This window comes from Ascaphus truei, chromosome 3, assembly GCF_040206685.1.
Source record: "Ascaphus truei isolate aAscTru1 chromosome 3, aAscTru1.hap1, whole genome shotgun sequence".
Lineage (NCBI taxonomy): Eukaryota > Metazoa > Chordata > Amphibia > Anura > Ascaphidae > Ascaphus > Ascaphus truei.
The window spans coordinates 7,427,917-7,448,091 of NC_134485.1; the positions used below are offsets into that span (position 1 = coordinate 7,427,917).

The following is a 20,175-nucleotide window of genomic DNA, read 5'->3' on the forward strand; positions in this document are numbered from 1 at the left end:
CCCCCCTCACCCGAACATCCCCGGAGCACACCCAAAACTACCCCACCCCCCTCACCCATACATCCACCGCACGATGCTCCTCCGGAGCCCCTCACCCCCCCCCCCCCCACTCACCCGAACATCCACCGCACGATGCTGCTCCGGAGCCCCTCACCCCCCTCCTCAACCTCTGTCCGCCCCCCCCCCCCCCTTTCCTGGCCGCTGGCCCGCAACAACGGAACTACCCCCTATCACCACTCCGCGGGACCTCAACATCACCCGCTCTCCCGGAGCTCCCCCCCCCCAGAGCACGCTGTCGCCGCTCTCACCTTCAGGCCTAGAGGCCGCGCCCCCAGCTCCCCATCCCCGCGTGCGCTGCTCCGGCTCTCAGGCCTAGCTGTCTCTGTCGGGAGCTGCACGGGCCGCGGCCCACACACCCCCTCACCTGAGCGTCTCAGCTCCGCATCGCCGGGGGGAACCGCCGAGGAACCCGAGGAGGAGCGCGGCCCGGTGCGAGGTAAGTAACCGCACGGGAAGAGATCTTTCACCCCCGGCCCGGCCCTTCACCCCACCCGGCGCTTCACCCCACCCGGCCTGGCGCTTCACCCGGCCCGGCGCTTCACCCGGGCCGGCGCTTCACCCCCCCCCCGCCCTGGCCCTTCACCCCCCCCCCCCCACCCTGGCCCTTCACCCCCCCCCCCCCACCCTGGCACTTCACCCCCCCCCCGCCCTGGCCCTTCACCCCCCCCCGCCCTGGCCCTTCACCCCCCCCCCTGGCCCTTCACCCGCCCTGGCCTTTCACCCGATCCTGCCCTTCACCCCCCCCCCCCCTGCCCTTCACCCCCCCCCTGCCCTTCACCCCCCCCCCGGCCCTTCACCCCCCCCCCCCGGCCCTTCACCCCCCCCCCCCCGGCCCTTCACCCCCCCCCCCCCGGCTCTGCCCTTCACCCCCCCCCCGGCCCTGTCCTTCACCCCCCCCCCCGGCCCTGCCCTTCACCCACCCCCCCGGCCCTGCCCTTCACCCACCCCCCCGGCCCTGCCCTTCACCCCCCCCCTGGCCCTGCCCTTCACCCCACCCCCCACACACGTGTACACACACACACGTGTACACACACACACACACGTGTACACACACACACACGTGTACACACACACACACGTGTACACACACACACACACGTGTACACACACACGTGTACACACACACACACACACGTGTACACACACACACACACACGTGTACACACACACACGTGTACACACACACACACACGTGTACACACACACACACACACACACGTGTACACACACACACGTGTACACACACACACACGTGTACACACACACACACGTGTACACACACACACACGTGTACACACACACACACACGTGTACACACACACGTGTACACACACACACACGTGTACACACACACACACGTGTACACACACGTGTACACACACGTGTACACACACACACACACACACGTGTAACACACACACACACACGTGTACACACACACACACGTGTACACACACACACACGTGTACACACACACGTGTACACACACACACACGTGTACACACACACACACACACACACACACACGTGTACACACACACACACACACGTGTACACACACACACGTGTACACACACACGTGTACACACACACGTGTACACACACACACACACACGTGTACAAACGTGTACACACACACGTGTACACACGTGTACACACACACACACACGTGTACACACACACACACGCGTGTACACACACACACACGTGTACACACACACACACACGTGTACACACACACACACACGTGTACACACACACACACACACGTGTACACACACACACGTGTACACACACACACACACGTGTACACACACACACGTGTACACACACACACACACACGTGTACACACACACACACGTGTACACACACACGTGTACACACACACGTGTACACACACACGTGTACACACACACACACGTGTACACACACACGTGTACACACACACACACGTGTACACACACACACACACACGTGTACACACACACGTGTACACACACACACACGTGTACACACACACACGTGTACACACACACGTGTACACACACACGTGTACACACACACACATGTACACACACACACACGTGTACACACACAACACACGTGTACACACACACACACACGTGTACACACACACACGTGTACACACAAACACACACACGTGTACACACACACACACGTGTACACACACACACACACGTGTACACACACACACACGTGTACACACACACACACACACACGTGTACACACACACACACACGTGTACACACACACACACGTGTACACACACACGTGTGTACACACACATGTGTGTACACACACACACACACGTGTGTACACACACACACACGTGTACACACACACACGTGTACACACACACATGTACACACACATACGTGTACACACACACACGTGTACACACACGTGTACACACACACACACGCGTACACACACACGTGTACACACACACGTGTACACACACACGTGTACACACACACACGTGTACACACACACACGTGTACACACACACGTGTGTATACACACACGTGTATACACACACACACACACACGTGTATACACACACACACGTGTATACACACACACACGTGTATACACACACACACGTGTATACACACACACACGTGTATACACACACACACGTGTATACACACACACACGTGTACACACACACACGTGTATACACACACACACGTGTATACACACACACACGTGTATACACACACGTGTATACACACACACGTGTATACACACACACGTGTATACACACACACACGTGTATACACACACACGTGTATACACACACATGTATACACACACACACGTACACATACACAATGTATACAAACAAACATGTATACACACACACACACAGACATGTATACACACATGTATACACACACGTGTGTATATATACACACACACACGTATACACACACATACACTATCCCCAGCACCACCACATCAGCACACCAGTATCCCATGCCCCCCCCCCCCCCCCCAGCACACTGGCATTCTCGGCTCCCCACCATTCCCAGCCCCCATCAACACCATCAGCACCCACACATTGGCACCTTCGCACCTCCCCATTGGCACACCCACATCCGCACCCCCACATCAGCAACAAACCCTCCCAAATCAGCACACCGATACAATCACCATCAGTACAGCCACAGCAGCAGTACCACCGCACACTGCCATGGGCCGCGTGGACCACTCCCCACCCAAATGCCACCCCCACACCACAAACATCCCGGGCAACGCCGGGGCTCTCAGCTAGTATGTATATATAAAAACAAATACACACACACACACACATATATATATGTATATATAAAAACAAATACACACATACACATATATATATATATGTGTGTACACATACCCAATCTAATACAAGAAGTCGTGTACAGTATGTGTCTATAGTACCAGTCTAGCTGGTGACACCTACATTCAGGGACTTGTCCAGTAATAAGCCATTTGGCAAGTGCTAAAGTTGATACCAAACTCTCCATCTGCTTCATGCTCGTGTTACACCTGCTCTTTCTCCAGTGAGTAGTACTCACTGTGCTTTTCCCGGGACTCAACTAGGGAATATCTTGGGACGTGGACAGGTAGAAAAAAGTCCCGGCTGTTGGGAGGCACTTGTGAACACCTCTCTCCCCCTCTCTCGTCTACTGTTAGGACATATCTTGATAGTTCTCTTAGTTAATAACAAGATGACGGTTCAAATTGTTTTATTTGTGTTTAATAAGCGAAGTGAAACAAAAAAGACACAAATAGCCCCGCTTCCTGTGAAGTGGCTGCTGCAATGTGCAGGACAGAACGCTTGATATTTCAGAAAATTCAGGTATTATTACATTGAACTACTAATGTAACACATTAAGTCCCCTAATAACTGTACAAAAAAAAGGGGGGATAAGGGAGTGATCAACTAAACCATACTAATTGTGTAGATAATGATAATAAATTCAATTGATAATGAAAAGTAGGTGCAACTGTGAACTGAAGTGAATCAGAGAAAGTGGGGGGTACAGGGGCCTGTACTCCAAAGAAAATTCACTCAAATGCACACTACCTAAATTTAAAATTTAACCTTTAATAACAAGTACTTAAAACATATATTACCAAAGTGAAAATGTGATAACGTTTAAAAATAAATTAAATAGAGTAACTCGTGCAGACAGGCAGTCTCTAATGTGTAAATGCTCCAGTATACAGTATTATTAACACTGGAGAATAGGAGGCTGCTATTATTATTATTATATTAGGAAACTGTTCACGGTCCTTTTCTTCGGGCATTAACAGTTTTGCCAAATCTTGCTCTCTTTGCAGATACAAAAATATTAATAGATCCCACTTTTACTTCTATAACCAATTTCTGTCCACGGGAGCAGTGTTTCATAGTTACATAGTTACATAGTTACATAGTAGATGAGGTTGAAAAAAGACATAGGTCAGGTAAGGGTGGGGGCGCGAAGGGGGTGAGAGCAGATGCGTGGGGGGGGGAAACATCTACGTTCCTACGACTTGGTGCCCCAGCCATTGCCGAACCGCTTGCTTCATAGTTACATAGTAGATGAGGTTGAAAAAAGACGTACGTCCATCAAGTTCAACCTAAGCTAAATTTAGACAACAGATACTTTATCCTTTATCTATACTTACTTATTGATCCAGAGGAAGGCAAACAAAAAAACCCCATTAAGGGGAAAAATTAATTCCTTCCTGACTCCAAGAATTGGCAATCGGATTAATCCCTGGATCAACATCCTTCCCATGTATACTTATTTGGTATATCCCTGTATACCTTTCCCATCTAAAAAGATGTCCAACTTTTTTTTGAATAAATCTATTGTATCTGCCATCACAGTCTCCATGGGTAATGAATTCCACATTTTAACTGCCCTTACTGTAAAGAACCCTTTCCTTTGTTGCTGGTGAAATTTCCTTTCCTCCAACCTTAAGGGATGGCCCCGAGTCCTTTGTACTGCCCGTGGGATGAATAGTTCTTTTGAAAGCTCCTTGTATTGTCCCTGAATATATTTGTATATAGTTATCATATCCCCTCTTAGACGCCTCTTTTCTAATGTAAATAAATCTAATTTAGCTAGCCTCTCCTCATAAGTTAGAATGTCCATCCCCTTTATTAATTTGGTGGCTCTTCTCTGCACTCTCTCTAGTTCCATAATGTATTTTCTTAGGATTTGTGCCCAAAATTGTACTCCATATTCAAGGTGTGGTCTTACTAATGCTTTGTAAAGGGGCATAATTATGTTTACTTCCCTTCCGTCCATTGCCCGTTTGATGCAAGATAAGATCTTGTTTGCCTTTGCAGATACTGCATGACATTGGGCACTATTGCTAAGCCTGCTGTCTACAAGCACTCCTAAATCCTTCTCCATCAAGGATTCCCCCAATATACAGTATCTCCATTTAATTTGTAAGTCGCCTTTTTATTCTTGCATCCCAAATGCATAACCTTACACTTATCTGTATTAAACCTCATCTGCCATTTGCCTGCCCACGTTTCCAGTCTCTCCAAGTCCTTCTGAAGAGAAATTACATCCTGCTCTGATTCTACGACCTTACACAATTTAGTATCATCAGCAAAGATGGAGACTTTGCTCTCGATCCCAGCCTCAAGGTCATTAATAAACAAGTTAAAAAGCAGGGATCCCAGTACCGATCCGTGAGGTACTCCACTCACGACTTTAGCCCAACCTGAAAAAGCTCCATTTATGACAACCCTCTGTTGTCTGTCCTTTAACCAGTTTTTAATCCAGGTGCATATATTATTACCAAGTCCAATTTTCTTTATTTTGTACACCAACCTCAGGTTGGCCTTTTTTTTCTAGCCTAAATAATGGGTTCATCAAAACATCAAATACATATAGAATTCTGTTTTAAGTGATTACAATATTTTCTGCACTTGAATATCCTAACTTACCGATTACTTTTAGTACAAAAGTTGAACGGTGAATTCCATCCCATTTTTGCCTTTTCAATATTATGTGGCAGGAATATTTCCCTTCATCTTCTATGGTAATGTTGTACAAGTATAGGTCCCAGTTTGTGTTTAAAATCATAGTCCGATTCAGAAATTTCTTATGGACATTTTCTTTTACCAATTTATTATGTGTTTTTTCAAACATGGCCTCAGGTCCTGTGGAAGTTTCTTTCTGCCAGTGATAAGATATTCTGTCCACATCCAATTGCTCTGTATTGTTGACTTTGCACCGGAGTTCAGCCATCCCGGCTACAAATGCAGTTCCCTGTGTAGTTGTCTCTGAAATACCTAAATGGAGATAAATATAAATCACAGAACACTCTCAGCAGTATCGTTGTCAACCCGTATAACTACAGAATGATGTGTACAATAAGAACTATTTGTTGCAAACCTACAGTATCATGGCACACGTGTGTTTAAGGAGCAATCTCTCCCAAAAAAATGTTTTGGGGAACGACACTGGGTGAAATAATACAGGAAAAACAGAGCTAAAGTTCTATGGAGAAGTGAGCGGTCATCTTTCTCTGTCTTTAAGAATACCAACCTGGAAACCCGATATCCAATATAACTATACACAGTGTTCGACAAACCTATACATTTACACGCCCTGGGCGAGTGGATTTAACATCGTGGCGAGCTCCTATTGGCCCAAGCAGCACACGTGTGGTACTAGGTGGCGAGTAGATTTTTTTGTTCGGCGAGTAGATTTTTTGGTGATTTGTCGACCACTGACTATACATATAAGATTATTACCTAACAAGGATTGAACTCTGTGGACGTGTCTTTTTTCAACCTCATCTACTGTGTATGTAACAATACACGCATATATCGGAGTTGTAAATCATGAAAGGGTTTCGGATCCCCATGCACAGCTTATAATGTGACAAAGGGGCCTCTTCAGGTACAGTTAGGGTGACCAGATGTCCCGGTTTAGCTGGGACAGTCCCGGTTTTTCATGCTCTGTCCCGGTTTCCAATTAATTAGCAAAATGTACCGTTTTTTTGTTGGGGTCCCGGTTTTTAGGGCTGCGGAGAGTGGAGGATGCTGACTGCCCTCCCAAGCGGGGGGCGGAGATTGCAGGTGAATGCCGAGCGGTGGACGGAGATCTGACAAGGATGTTGGATGGGAGCGGGGATAGCAGGAGAATGCCGGGCTGTGATTGGAGGATGCCGGGTGGGGGGCGGAGTTTTGATGAGTTGCTGAAAGCCGGGCCCTCCCCTTCCCTCAGCACCACCCCCCTCTCTTCTCTACTCCAGTACTGCAGGGCCCTTCCCTTTCTTAGGGGTTAACCAGGCTCACTAATAAAGGTCAAACCCACTTGGTTACCCCTGATCCATGTTTTGAGGTCCTAGAGTGTCAGCTCTTGGACCTGACTTTCATATATGTATTGCTGTGACTGTGTGCAAATTATGCGACAATAAAGATGTTTTATGTTTGTTCCTTTCCCAAGGTGCTAGGACTAGGAGATTTCTAGGCGGTAAGTTTCAGGGTGCGTTTGTCAGAGAAAGTCTTTACAGAATGTGGCTATGTATCGGGGGTCCAGAGTTATAGTTTTCCCCAAAAACCTATCCGGGAATCAAGTGAGATTCTCGGGTATGTTAAAGCACATTGCTCCAGTCAAACTCTAATTCTGGGAATGTTATTGTGGCTCACCACCAGGGTTCCTGCTTCAGCACAGACTGGAAAGGAAAATGGGACATGAGGGTTTAATGCATTACTGCAACCTACACAGGGTCCCTAGTATAAGGGGGATTGATGAGGTAGATGCCCAGCTAAGTTATAAAACTATAAGGGCTAGTATTGTGTGTAAAACATTAAAGTTAGTTTCTATAGTGTGGCCAGGTATAAGGTTAATAGGATGAGGGAGTATATTCATCTTATCCTATCCCACCTGACACCAGAGAGAGAAACTTTTACAGTTTTACAGAAAACATCAGACACTGGAAAAGTATATTTTATTAAAGGTTTTCATTATACGTATATATGCTGTAACCTGTGAATGAACTGTGGGGTAAATATGAAAGTCACCAAGGTTTATATTTTTATTAAAGTAATGTTCAGAGGGGGTCATCCAGTATGGATAAAAATCCATTTGCATGGGAGACAGAGTGGCTATTCCGCCCTCTAAGCTTCAAAGGCAATCCAGGATATGGAAGTGTTAAACCATTTGTTAGCAAGGAGGGGTAAAGGAAGAAACTTCAATAAGCCATCCTGGGAAGTTGTCACTCTTCCCAGACTTTGAGGCCTTGCATGACAAGTGGGTGAAGCTGGCATTTGTTGCACATGCCCAGTTGCTATGCTGAAGCTCCCAGTGCCAGGCTACACAGTACTGGCAAGCATGTGAGTGGCATAGCATGGTTGCTAGGTAGATCGCTCAGGCTTTTTGTTTGGGCTGCAGGTTTTCTGGGAATGAACCCCAGAGGTATTATAAAGCCTGACACAGCTCAGTTTAGTCAGATTCAATGTGTGGTCCAAGATTTCCAAGTTCTCGAGATTCCAAGCAGTTTTCCGTTCCCTGCTTCAGCACAGTCTGCCTAGAAGCACATACACATAGACACACAGATGCGCTATTAGAGAGGGTTGGGGTTCCTTACAATGCACCTGATCTCAGACGCGCTATTAGAGAGGGTCGGGGTTCCTTACAATGCATCTGATCTCAGACGCGCTATTAGAGAGGGTTGGGGTTCCTTACAATGCATATGATGTCAGACATGCTATTAGAGGGGGTTGGGGTTCCCTACAATGCATCTGGGGGGGGGCGGGGGCTTGCGATCCATGGTCAAAGTCCCTGATTTCAAGAAATTGTAAGTAGAGATGTGCAAAGTTCTTGCCTGAGATTGTGAATCATGCAAAATTGGCCCTTTTTTTCGCATCGAAAAAAGGTGTGAGTCAGTTAGAGCTGAGTCACATCCTAGTCAAAACTCACTGCACAATTTCATTCATGATGCTAACTTCCAATGTGAGCCTATAATATGGGGTTTTATGAAGAGGAGAAGAAAAAATGCTTAGCATTTGCAAAATGTAACTGAGCTGCGATTCATTGCGAAAATAGAGACTTGAGCGAGGAAATGTGGGATTTCTTAGAAAGTTTTAGCTCTTAACTCAGTATTTTTTAATCTCAGACGCACTATTAGAGAGGGTTGGGGTTCCTTACAATGCATCTGATCTCAGACGTGCTATTAGCGAGGGTTGGGGTTCCTTACAATGCATCTGATCTCAGACACGCTATTAGAGAGGGTTGGGGTTCGTTACAATGCATCTGATCTGAGACGCGCTATTAGAGAAGGTTGGGGTTCGTTACAATGCATCTGATCTCAGACGCGCTATTAGAGAGGGTTGGGGTTCCTTACAATGCATCTGATCTCAGACGTGCTATTAGCGAGGGTTGGGGTTCCTTACAATGCATCTGATCTCAGACGCGCTATTGGAGAGGGTTGGGGTTCCTTACAATGCATCTGATCTCAGACGCGCTATTGGAGAGGGTTGGGGTTTGTTACAATGCATCTGATCTCAGACGCGCTATTGGAGAGGGTTGGGGTTCCTTACAATGCATCTGATCTCAGACGCGCTATTGGAGAGGGTTGGGGTTCCACATCATTTCACAATATAGTAACATGGTACATTTAAGGAGCACTTCATGTGACTTCTTTTTTTACATGTATTTTTTAACGCTGTATTGAAGTTTAACCCCATTAATTTCAGCTTTGGGACCCCCTCCTTCTGATCAGCTTTGGGACTTCCGTAGTGAGTTATATTGGCAAAGTTTAAAGCACCCTTGCACTGCGGGCCAATAGGAAGCCGTGACGTTATCAGGTTCTGCGTCCTATTGGCCCGCACAGCGCGGGAGCTTTGAAAATCCACCATTACAGGAACCCAGTTAGCTGATTGGAGCGACTGCCGGCACCCCATATGGAGCTAAGTATAGCCGGAAGCTGGGGGTCCAGGGGCTGAAATTAATGGGGTTCAGCTCCAGAGACCCCCTGCTTCAATCCTATGTTAAAAATGAAGAACAAAATGACGTGGATTGCCACTTTAGCCACAAAAAAAGGCTGAAACCCACTGCCCTACATGGTTTACCAGGAATTAATTTTAATACAAAAAAAATTTAAAAAAAGGAAAAGGGCAAAGCATTGTGGGCCTTGTGTATAGAAACATGAGCAATATTACATGCTCTAAAAATAGGAAGGGAAGGATCTTTTTTTCTTGAATAAGTCACTTCTTCATTAATAAGACTGTGGGAGATAAGTTGGGGAGTATACACATTTAAATGGCAGCGCTACTCAGTACCCTGAGTACAGGGGCGGCAAACGGCAGTCCTCAAGGGGCACCAACAGCTCAGGTATTAGGGATATTCCTGCTTCAGCACAGGAGGCTCAATCAGTGCCTCAGTGTTTGACTGAGGCACTGATTGAGCCACCAATGCTGAAGAAGGGATATTCTTAAAATCTCCCCTGCTGGTAGCTCTTGAGGATTGGGGTTGGCCCCCACTCCCCTAGTACCACCCTACTCTGAGAATTGCTTGTGCAGTTTAGTAAATATTGACACGTAAACATCAGGCTCATTTGCTCCATTTGCTTCATCCTACTGTCAGCTCTCCTTCTGATCTTAACCATGTAACTTTATATCTTCCAACAACACCCGGGGCACGCCCACCCCCGGGGCGCTCCCACACCCGGGGCGCTCCCACACCCCGGGGCGCTCCCACACCCCGGTGCGCTCCCACCCCCGGGGCGCTCCCACACCCGGGGAGCTCCCACACCCGGGGCGCTCCCACCCCCGGGGCGCTCCCACACCCGGGGCGCTCCCACACCCGGGACGCTCCCACACCCGGGGCACTCCCACACCCGGGGCGCTCCCACACCCGGGGCGCTCTCACACCCGGGGCGCTCCCACACCAAGGGCGCTCTCACACCAAGGGCGCTCTCACACCCGGGACATTCCCACACCAAGGGCGCTCCCACACCCGGGACGCTCCCACACCCGGGGCGCGCCCACCCCCGGGACATTCCCACAACCGGGGCGCTCCCACATTCGGGGCACTCTCACACCCGGGGCGCTCTCACACCCGGGACGCTCCCACACCCGGGGCGCTCCCACACCCGGGACGTGCCCACCCCCGGGACATTCCCACACCCGGGGCGCTCTCAAACCCGGGGTGCTCCAACACCCGGGGCGCTCTCACACCCGGGGCGCTCCCACATTCGGGGCACTCTCACACCCAGGGCGCTCCCACACCCGGGGCGCTCCCACACCCGGGGCGCTCCCACACCTGGGGCTCTCCCACACCCGGGGCGCTCTCACACCCGGGGCGCTCCCACACCCGGGGCGCTCTCACACCCGGGACATTCCCACACCCGTCTCACACCCGGGACATTCCCACACCCGGGGCGCTCTCACACCCAGGACATTCCCACACCAGGGGCGCTCCCACACCTGGGGCTCTCCCACACCCGGGGCGCTCCCACACCCGGGGCGCTCCCACACCCGGGGCGCTCTCACCCATGACATTCCAACACCCGGGGCGCTCCCACACCAAGGGCGCTCTCACACCCGGGACATTCCCACACCAAGGGCGCTCCCACACCCGGGGCGCTCCCACACCCCGGGGCGCTCCCACACCCGGGACGCTCCCACACCCGGGGCGCTCCCACATTCGGGGCACTCTCACACCCGGGGCGCTCCCACACCCGGGGCGCTCTCACCCCCGGGACATTCCCACACCCGGGGCGCTCTCACACCCGGGGCGCTCCCACACCTGGGGCTCTCCCACACCCGGGGCGCTCTCACGCCCGGGGCGCTCTCACGCCCGGGGCGCTCCCACGCCCGGGGCGCTCTGGCGCTCTCACGCCCGGGACGCTCTCATGCCCGGGGCGCTCTCACGCCCGGGACGCTCCCACAGCCGGGACGCTCCCACAGCCGGGACGCTCCCACACCCCGGGGTTATGCAGTACATACATTATTTGATGATCAATATTAAGGCTGGAAAACCTTAAACAAGTATATCAACCTGATACTGTACATCAACCTGATACTGTACATCACCCTGATACTGTACATCAACCTGATACTGTACATCAACCTGATACTGTACATCAACCTGATACTGTACATTAACCTGATACTGTACATCAACCTGATACTGTGCATCAACCTGATACTGTACATCAACCTGATACTGTACATCAACCTGATACTGTACATCAAAGAGATTGGGAACATAGAGCCAGGGCCGCTGAAATTATCAGGAAGAGGGTGAGGAGAGAATGAGGGAAGGAATGAGTAAATGGGGGGAATAAGTGAGAGAGGGAGTGAGTGAAGAGGTGAGTGAGGGAGAGAGGGATGGGTGAAAGAGAGGGATAGGTTAGAAAGAGGGATGGGTTAGAAAGAGGGATGGGTAAGTGAGAGGGGGATGGGTGAGTGAGAGAGGGATGGGTGAGTGAGAGGGATGAGTGAGAGAGAGAGAGATCAGTGAGAGAGAGGGATGGGTGAGTGAGAGGGATGAGTGAGAGAGAGATCAGTGAGAGAGAGGGATGGGTGAGGGGAGGCATATGTGAAAGGGATAGGGATGAGTGGAAGAGAGTTGAGTGAGAGTCAGAGAGAGGGGTGAGTGAGAAAAGGGGGTTAGAGAGAGGGGGCAGAGGGAGTGAGAGTGGGTATGTGAGTTACATAGGGAGGTTGAGAGAGTGTGCATGAGTGAAAAGGGGTGAGCGAGAGAAATGAGTTGAATGAGAGAAAGGGTGAGATGGGCTGAGAGAGGGGTGAGAGAGGGGTGAGAGAGAGAATTAGACTGGTTAGTGAGGGGCAAAGTGAGAGAGGGGGCAGAGTGAGAGATAGGGCAAAGAGAGAGGGGGGGTTTAGTGAGAGAAAGGGTATGCGAGAGGGGGAGAAGAGGAGGAAAGAGGGGTCGAGAGGAAAGAGTGACAAAAAGAGAGGGGGAACTCGCAGGGCTGCTGACAGTGGGGTCTCAGGTGGAGACTAGTCCTGGGCCCCAGAGAAGCTGTCAGTCACCCTGTGCAAAGTTGTGAGTTTCCCAACAACAACCATTATCAACAAGTGAAAATGTTATCAAAGCCCTAATCGGCATTACCCTCATAACATGGAAGGAGAGCACTCAGTCCAAAATGTGGGGGGTGGGGAGGAGGCATGGCAAACTGCGTGACTCCCCCCACCCCATCACCCCCCCCCCCTTCTGCTTCCCCTCCATTGATTGTGCCTGTATGCCAGGGATGGTTTGAGTTGTAAGAGATACTACGTGTTTATATCATTCCACATTCCTCCCCGCGCACCACACGGATAATCCTGGTGCGTAACGGATCAGACATTGACTCACTTAACATGCCTCACATGTAGTTTAACCTTTCTGATACTGTAGTATGTTGCATGTTACAATCACTACAATTCCCGGGGCAGCGTCTTATCGCGATTTCACAATCCACTTACCTTGGAACAGAATCATCAGATGAAACATCCCGACCTTCATCGTCGTGTTTTATCTAGAAAAAAACAAGAGGACGTTATCAGAGGATCTGACTAGTAAGGCATTCATTTCATGGGCCAAGGGTTCCTTGTACAAGAATGTAGCAAAGCAGATGAGGTATTTATGTAGGGGACCCACCCGCCCAGTGCCCACCCGCCCAGTGCCCACTCGCCCAGTGCCCACTCGCCCAGTGCCCACTCGCCCAGTGCCCACTCGCCCAGTGCCCACCCGCCCAGTGCCCACTCGCCCAGTGCCCACTCGCCCAGTGCCCACTCGCCCAGTGCCCACTCGCCCAGTGCCCACTCGCCCAGTGCCCACTCGCCCAGTGCCCACTCGCCCAGTGCCCACTCGCCCAGTGCCCACCCGCCCAGTGCCCACTCGCCCAGTGCCCACTCGCCCAGTGCCCACTCGCCCAGTGCCCACTCGCCCAGTGCCCACCCGCCCAGTGCCCACTCGCCCAGTGCCCACTCGCCCAGTGCCCACTCGCCCAGTGCCCACTCGCCCAGTGCCCACTCGCCCAGTGCCCACCACACTCCTCTCTCTCACATTCCAACTACAATGCTTCAATACGCAGATTCAATCTCAACCACCCCAGTGTACAGTACATCTGCGTTGCCCCAAAGGCCTGATGGGGCTTCCCAAGAACTGCTCCCCTCCGCACAGGACCAGCGTGCTAATGGTTAACATGTGCTTGTACTTTGTGGAACGTCAGCCCCACCCACTGGGATGTTAATGAGCAAAGAGGACACAGATCTTTTTGTTCACAGCTGCAGCAGATTCAATCTCTACCACCCCAGGGTACATCTGCGTTGCCCCGACGGCTGCGCCATAGGCTGTCCGCCTAAGGGCAGCAAAGGGGTGTGAGCCGTTTGCTGCCGTTCGCTGATGTTCGGTGATGTTAAAGCTGCTCTATTTCAATCTGAAACTCATAGGCCCTTTATCCCTTGTACCCAATTTTCCAACTCTATCAGTGCATGAAATGTCTGTGATTTCACTGTAAAACCTCTGTTCTTTTAATGTAACCATGTACTGTTCTAACTCTGTGCCCAGGACACACTTGAAGACGAGAGGTAACTCTCAGCGTATTACTGCCTGGTAAAACATTTTTATAAATAAATAAAAAAATTAAATGTATTCATTATAACCGGAGCCAAACGTGGACTCAAAATGTGCTTTCATTCGTTCTTCTTTACGTATTAAAGAACTAATATGTACAGATGGCGCCCTCGAGCCATTGCCTTCCTTTTTCTAAGTTAATGGGCTAGAGCAGGGGCGGCCAACTCCAGCCGTCAAGGGCCAACACCAGGTCAGGTTTTAAGCATATCCCTGCTTCAGCACAAGTGGCTCAATCAGTGGCTCTTCGACTGCAAAACCTGTGCTGCAGCAGGGATAGCCTTAAAACCTGACCTGTTGGTCGGCCTTGAAGACTGGAATTGGCCGCCTCTGCCCTAGAAAGTGCTGCATGCAAACCTGCCGGATACTTCATATCTCAAACGCGTAGATCTCCTGATTACAAAATAGCAGAAGGAGTTTCTCTATAACCGTAAGACTCTGATCAGCCTTCATTTCCTGTCAACAAGTAAATCTCAGGTAGCCCAAGTCAGTTTTTCACCCCCCACCCCCCAATAATAATAAATACATACAAAAAAAAAAACACCCACCAAATGCATACAACCCCCCCCCCCCCAAATACATGCAAAAAAACACCCCAAATACACACACAAAAAACCCACCCCCAAGAAAATCCCACCCCCCAAATACATACTAAAAACTCCCACCCCCAAATACATTAAAAAAAACTTCTACCCCCAAATACATTAAAAACAACTCCTACCCCCAAATAGAAAAAAAACCTCCCACCTCCAAATACATACAAAAAAACCAGCACCTAAATGCACACAAAAAAAACACCCCCAAATATATACAACCCTACCCCCAATACATTAAAGAAAAATATCCCCAAATACATACAAACCCACTCAATTACATACAAAATACATACAACCCCTCAACCCCCAAATACTTACAACCTCCCCACACCCCAAATTCATACAACCCCCCCACCTCCCAAATACATACAACCCCCCCCCAAATACATTAAAAAAACACCCCCCAAATACATACCAAACCCCCCTACACCCCCAAATACATACAGAAACAAATGCCCCCCCAAATACATACAAAAAACACCCCCAAATACAAAAAACCCTACCCCCCAAATACATACAAAAAACCCCACCACCCAAACACATACAACAAAAAATACGTACAAAAAAAACCCCACCCCCAAATACATACATAGAAAAAACACCCCCCCCAAATTCAGATAAAAAACACCACCACAAAAAACCCCACCCCCCAAATACATACAAAAAAACAACCCCAAATACATACATAGAAATAACACCCCCCCAAATTCATATAAAAACACCACCATATACATACAAAAACCCCACACCCCAATTACATATAAAAAAAATCCACCCCCCAAATACATACGTACAAACCCCCCCACCTCCACCAAATACATACAAACCCCTGCCCAAACATTTACAACCCCCCCCCCCCCCACCCCCCTCCCGCAGCCACCGGGCCTGGGACACTTATCCCAACTCTCTCGCCCTGTCGTTGGCCCTGGAGCCACCTGTGCTGAAGCAGAAACTGATTAAGCCACCTGTGCTGAAGCAGGGATATCATGAAAACCCGACTTGTTGATGGACTGGAGTTCCCCACCCCTGGTCTAGACAGTACTATAGTTCTAAGGGGAGGAGTATGAAATGTAGGAAACCTGATGAACATGTTTCTAGTATTAGTGTCCGAGAGAAGGAAAATCTTCCAGTTACAAGGCACAGAAAATGCGGGACTGAAATCTATCAGCTAAACCTATACTTTAACAGAACAGATAACTGACCCGCTGACATGCTCTGCACAAAGCCAATTCTACGTGTAATTGCTTTACTGTACAAAATATGTTAAATAGAGTCCTTCAGAAAGGACAATGAGATCAAACAATTAGTGCAATCTAACACATGGTATTTTATCATTGAAAAGCAGGACATACTTGAAAACGAGAGGTAACTCTCAATATATTACTTCCTGGTAAAATATTTTATAAATAAATAAATAATTAAAAATAAACGTTTAATAAAGGTGCTTTAAAATGAATGCTCTTTTATTTTTTAATGCACATGGATAGTGAATATTAAAACACTTTAAATCCAGGATCAGAAATCCGATATGTCACACACGGGGTACGGGGCCCTGGGACAGCAGGCTCTGTACTGTACAACTTTGTTTCGTAGAGATTGTAACTAGGGAGCATGGATGAGCAGGTAGATGAGGGAACACAAAGTATCAAGCTCAAGGGTTTGTTTGTAGCCTTTTGGTATATGGCAGTAGAGATTTTTTCGTCCCCATATTTTCCTCTCTCCCTTAGAATCTTAAAAAATATTAGTTACAATGTAGATGGCATATCAGTCTATGATGTGCATTAGGCTCCTAAGAAGCTGTGATAGTAACAGTGAAACGCGTGAGCATGTTGGGTCAGCTACTGATGCAGCGGCCGTTATTCGAACGCTTCACGCGTCATGTACATCGGAATCCCGATTTGAAACCGCGGGATGAATTCCAGCCTCCCCGCACTAAGATGCGAGCGCGGCGAGAGCAGAAAAACGAGTTTTAGTGTTCTGGCTTTTAAAAACATGAAATTGACACAGTAGCACAGTGACACAGTAGCACAGTGACACAGTAGCACAGTAGCACAGTGACACAGTAGCACAGTGACACAGTAGCACAGTAGCACAGTGACACAGTAGCACAGTAGCACAGTAGCACAGTAGCACAGTGGCACAGTGGCACAGTGACACAGTGACACAGTGACACAGTAGCACAGTGACAGTAGCACAGTGACAGTAGCACAGTGACACAGTGACACAGTAGCACAGTGACACAGTAGCACAGTAGCACAGTAGCACAGTGACACAGTAGCACAGTGACACAGTAGCACAGTAACAGAGTGACACAGTAGCACAGTAGCACAGTACTGTGCACATTACAATTCATCCATTTTATTGCAAACGAAGAAACAGAATCCATGCAATTCAAACAAAACATCCGCAATAAGCGCGGGTGCCTGGGGCGATTGGCCGCGTTCATGCTGCGTGGGGAACAGCAGAGAACTCAAAATCGGTGCCGTGATGTGTTGGAATAACGGCAGCTGCATCAGTAGCTGCGTCTGACACCACAAGGATAGGGAGAGAGCAGACAACTACTACAGGCTCTGAGCAGATGGTGCCGGCTTTACAGAGCTTCCGCAATTCAGTTTCAATCTATCTAGCTGCTAAATTACACGCAGGCAATAACATGGAGCCTAATATTGGCAACAAATGATCACAAACAGGAAAGTGTTACAAAGATCTTGCACTGCTGGGGTGATGGGCTAAAGCCTGCTGTAGAAATCAAAGGATGCTCAGTATATTAAAACTCATTAAAAATGTCTTTGAATTTAATACAAAAAAAATGTAGTAACTATTACCTAATACTACAGAACAGATTTATTTATAAAAACTAAAACATGAAGGATATTGCATGGATTGCTCCCTTTTAAAGCAGGATATGTTCAACGGGACAAGTTACTAACGTGATATGAGATAATCTCATGCTGTACAGGCTTCTCGGGGGGCGGGGGGGGGGGTACTGCACGGTATTAATGCGTCTAAGACAAAGAGGATCTCAGCTTAAGGGGAATCCCATGGAGGGTAACATGGCTGAGTCATTGCCCTGTGAAATGCAGGTAAGATAACATAAATCATTTACACAAGGGTACACCTAAAGTTCTATTTCTAGGGGAACACACGTGGTAATAGTTATTTAATTATTCACTCTTCTTTCCCCCCCACTGAGAACTGAGTACACTCCTATTTACAGCATAGAGCACATATTATCCTTATTTGTATTTATCTGATAACCAAAGAACTGAATGTAAGTATGGCAGATGTGAAATAAACCACATTTTTGAAAGTATATACCTGAATGTCATTTTTATTTGGATTCCTAATATTAGCTGATCTTCACCTATCTATTTTAAAGATCATGTACATACCATAACCGCATATACTGTAATACATCCAACAGCGCATAGAACAAAAATATATGCCTCTGAGATACAAATGTAGCAAGTCTTGTGGTCTCTGGAGCCGCAAAAAGCAGCGGTACTGGAGACCGTGTCTGCCGCGGTGGCGCTGCGGAGGGCCCATTCTTCCAGTTGGGACACCCCACAGTGTTCATCCTCTGGTCCCGGAGACAATAAGCCGTGCTACATCTGTACTGTAATTAATAGAATCACTATATTGGAAGCATTATTATGATCATCCGGATACCTAGAACTCAACACAATACACACATATCATAAAAAGATTAGTAGAAAAACTTGCAAACACACAACTAAATCCCAACATACAAAACAATGCGAGTCATCTTACATCAGAGATATTCATTTTAACAACTTACTGTATTTTTTGTCCCTTTTGATCCTCTGTGTGGAGATCCAACATATATCCACAACAGAACCAGAATTACCCGACTGACAGACTCGCTGCTGAACACACAATGAAGGAGAGCTGTACTTTATTGAGGAAAATCCAGTGGCTGCCGGGGAAGTGGTTGTGTTACAAGCTTTTGACATTTGCAGTGTGTAGGAGGAGGTTCCTCTTTATTCAGTCTGAATTCCCCCGTTGGATATTTTTTATTCTTTAAATATTTTTTGTAGGAGAAACGAAATTTTAATGTGTGTGCGTGTGTGTGTGTGCGTGTGTGTGTGTTGTGCCACGTCCACCTGCTTGAGGGTCTTTAGCACAGTCGTCTAGGGTATGGGTGCTCAATTTTAGTCCTGAAGTCCCCCGAACAGGTTTTCAGGATATCACTGATTCAGCAGAGGTGGCTCAATCTGTGGCTCAGTGGAAGAATGCACCACTTGTGCTGAAGCAGGTTAAAACCTAACCTGTTGAGGGGTTTTGGGGACTGGAGTTAGTTGAGCACCGCTGTTCTAGAGCAAGAAATGAAAAGGAACTTTACATTTGGTGGTTGTATTTATTTTCTTTTTTTAAACTTGTATTTTATTGTTCTTTTAACACAAGTTATTTTGGGGTGGGAGGGAGAGGGTACAAAAGAAAAGTAGGAGGGGGGGATAGGGGGGGGTTTAGATTTCCATCTTTGCTTTGTTATCACTACATCCAATTATACTTTGTTACACTTGTATTTACTTTTCGGCGCGATACACATTACAGTTTTATTGTATATCATTGGAGAAAAGATTGTTGGAGATCTACCAAGCACTTGTTTCCCAGTAAATCATCCACGGCCCCCATATTTTCCGAAAAGTTTCGTATCTATCCTGAATTAAACTGGTAATGTTTCTTTTGTAACAGATGAAGTCACGTGTTTTCGATGACTATGTAATAGACCACAAGCCCTACACTTACCACAACAGAAATTTCCCACCAATTTTGTGGCCAGCCAAGTCCCATCCACAGGCCTGGTGTGATTAGATCCCACGTCACTAGGAGCCAGAACACTTTTCAGGTTTTTGGCTTGCCTGTAGATGAATCTTGGCT

General features: G+C 48.3%; 1 protein-coding gene across 3 annotated transcripts in view; it reads right to left on the reverse strand.

Annotated features, from left to right (window-relative positions):
• Nucleotides 1–20,175, reverse strand: part of CD86 (CD86 molecule) — a 72,559-nt gene that overhangs the window by 25,082 nt on the left and 27,302 nt on the right. For 2 of the 3 annotated variants that reach the window (XM_075593578.1, XM_075593579.1), the window contains exons 2-3: nt 13,528–13,580; nt 6,028–6,375 (exon numbers count right to left, since the gene is read on the reverse strand). In XM_075593578.1, coding sequence (XP_075449693.1) covers nt 6,028–6,375; nt 13,528–13,567 — 388 coding nt within the window. In that variant the 5' untranslated portion in view covers nt 13,568–13,580. Of the gene's footprint in view, nt 1–6,027; nt 6,376–13,527; nt 13,581–19,072; nt 19,225–20,175 lie in introns of those variants that run through there. The other variant, XM_075593577.1, reaches the window with a different exon arrangement.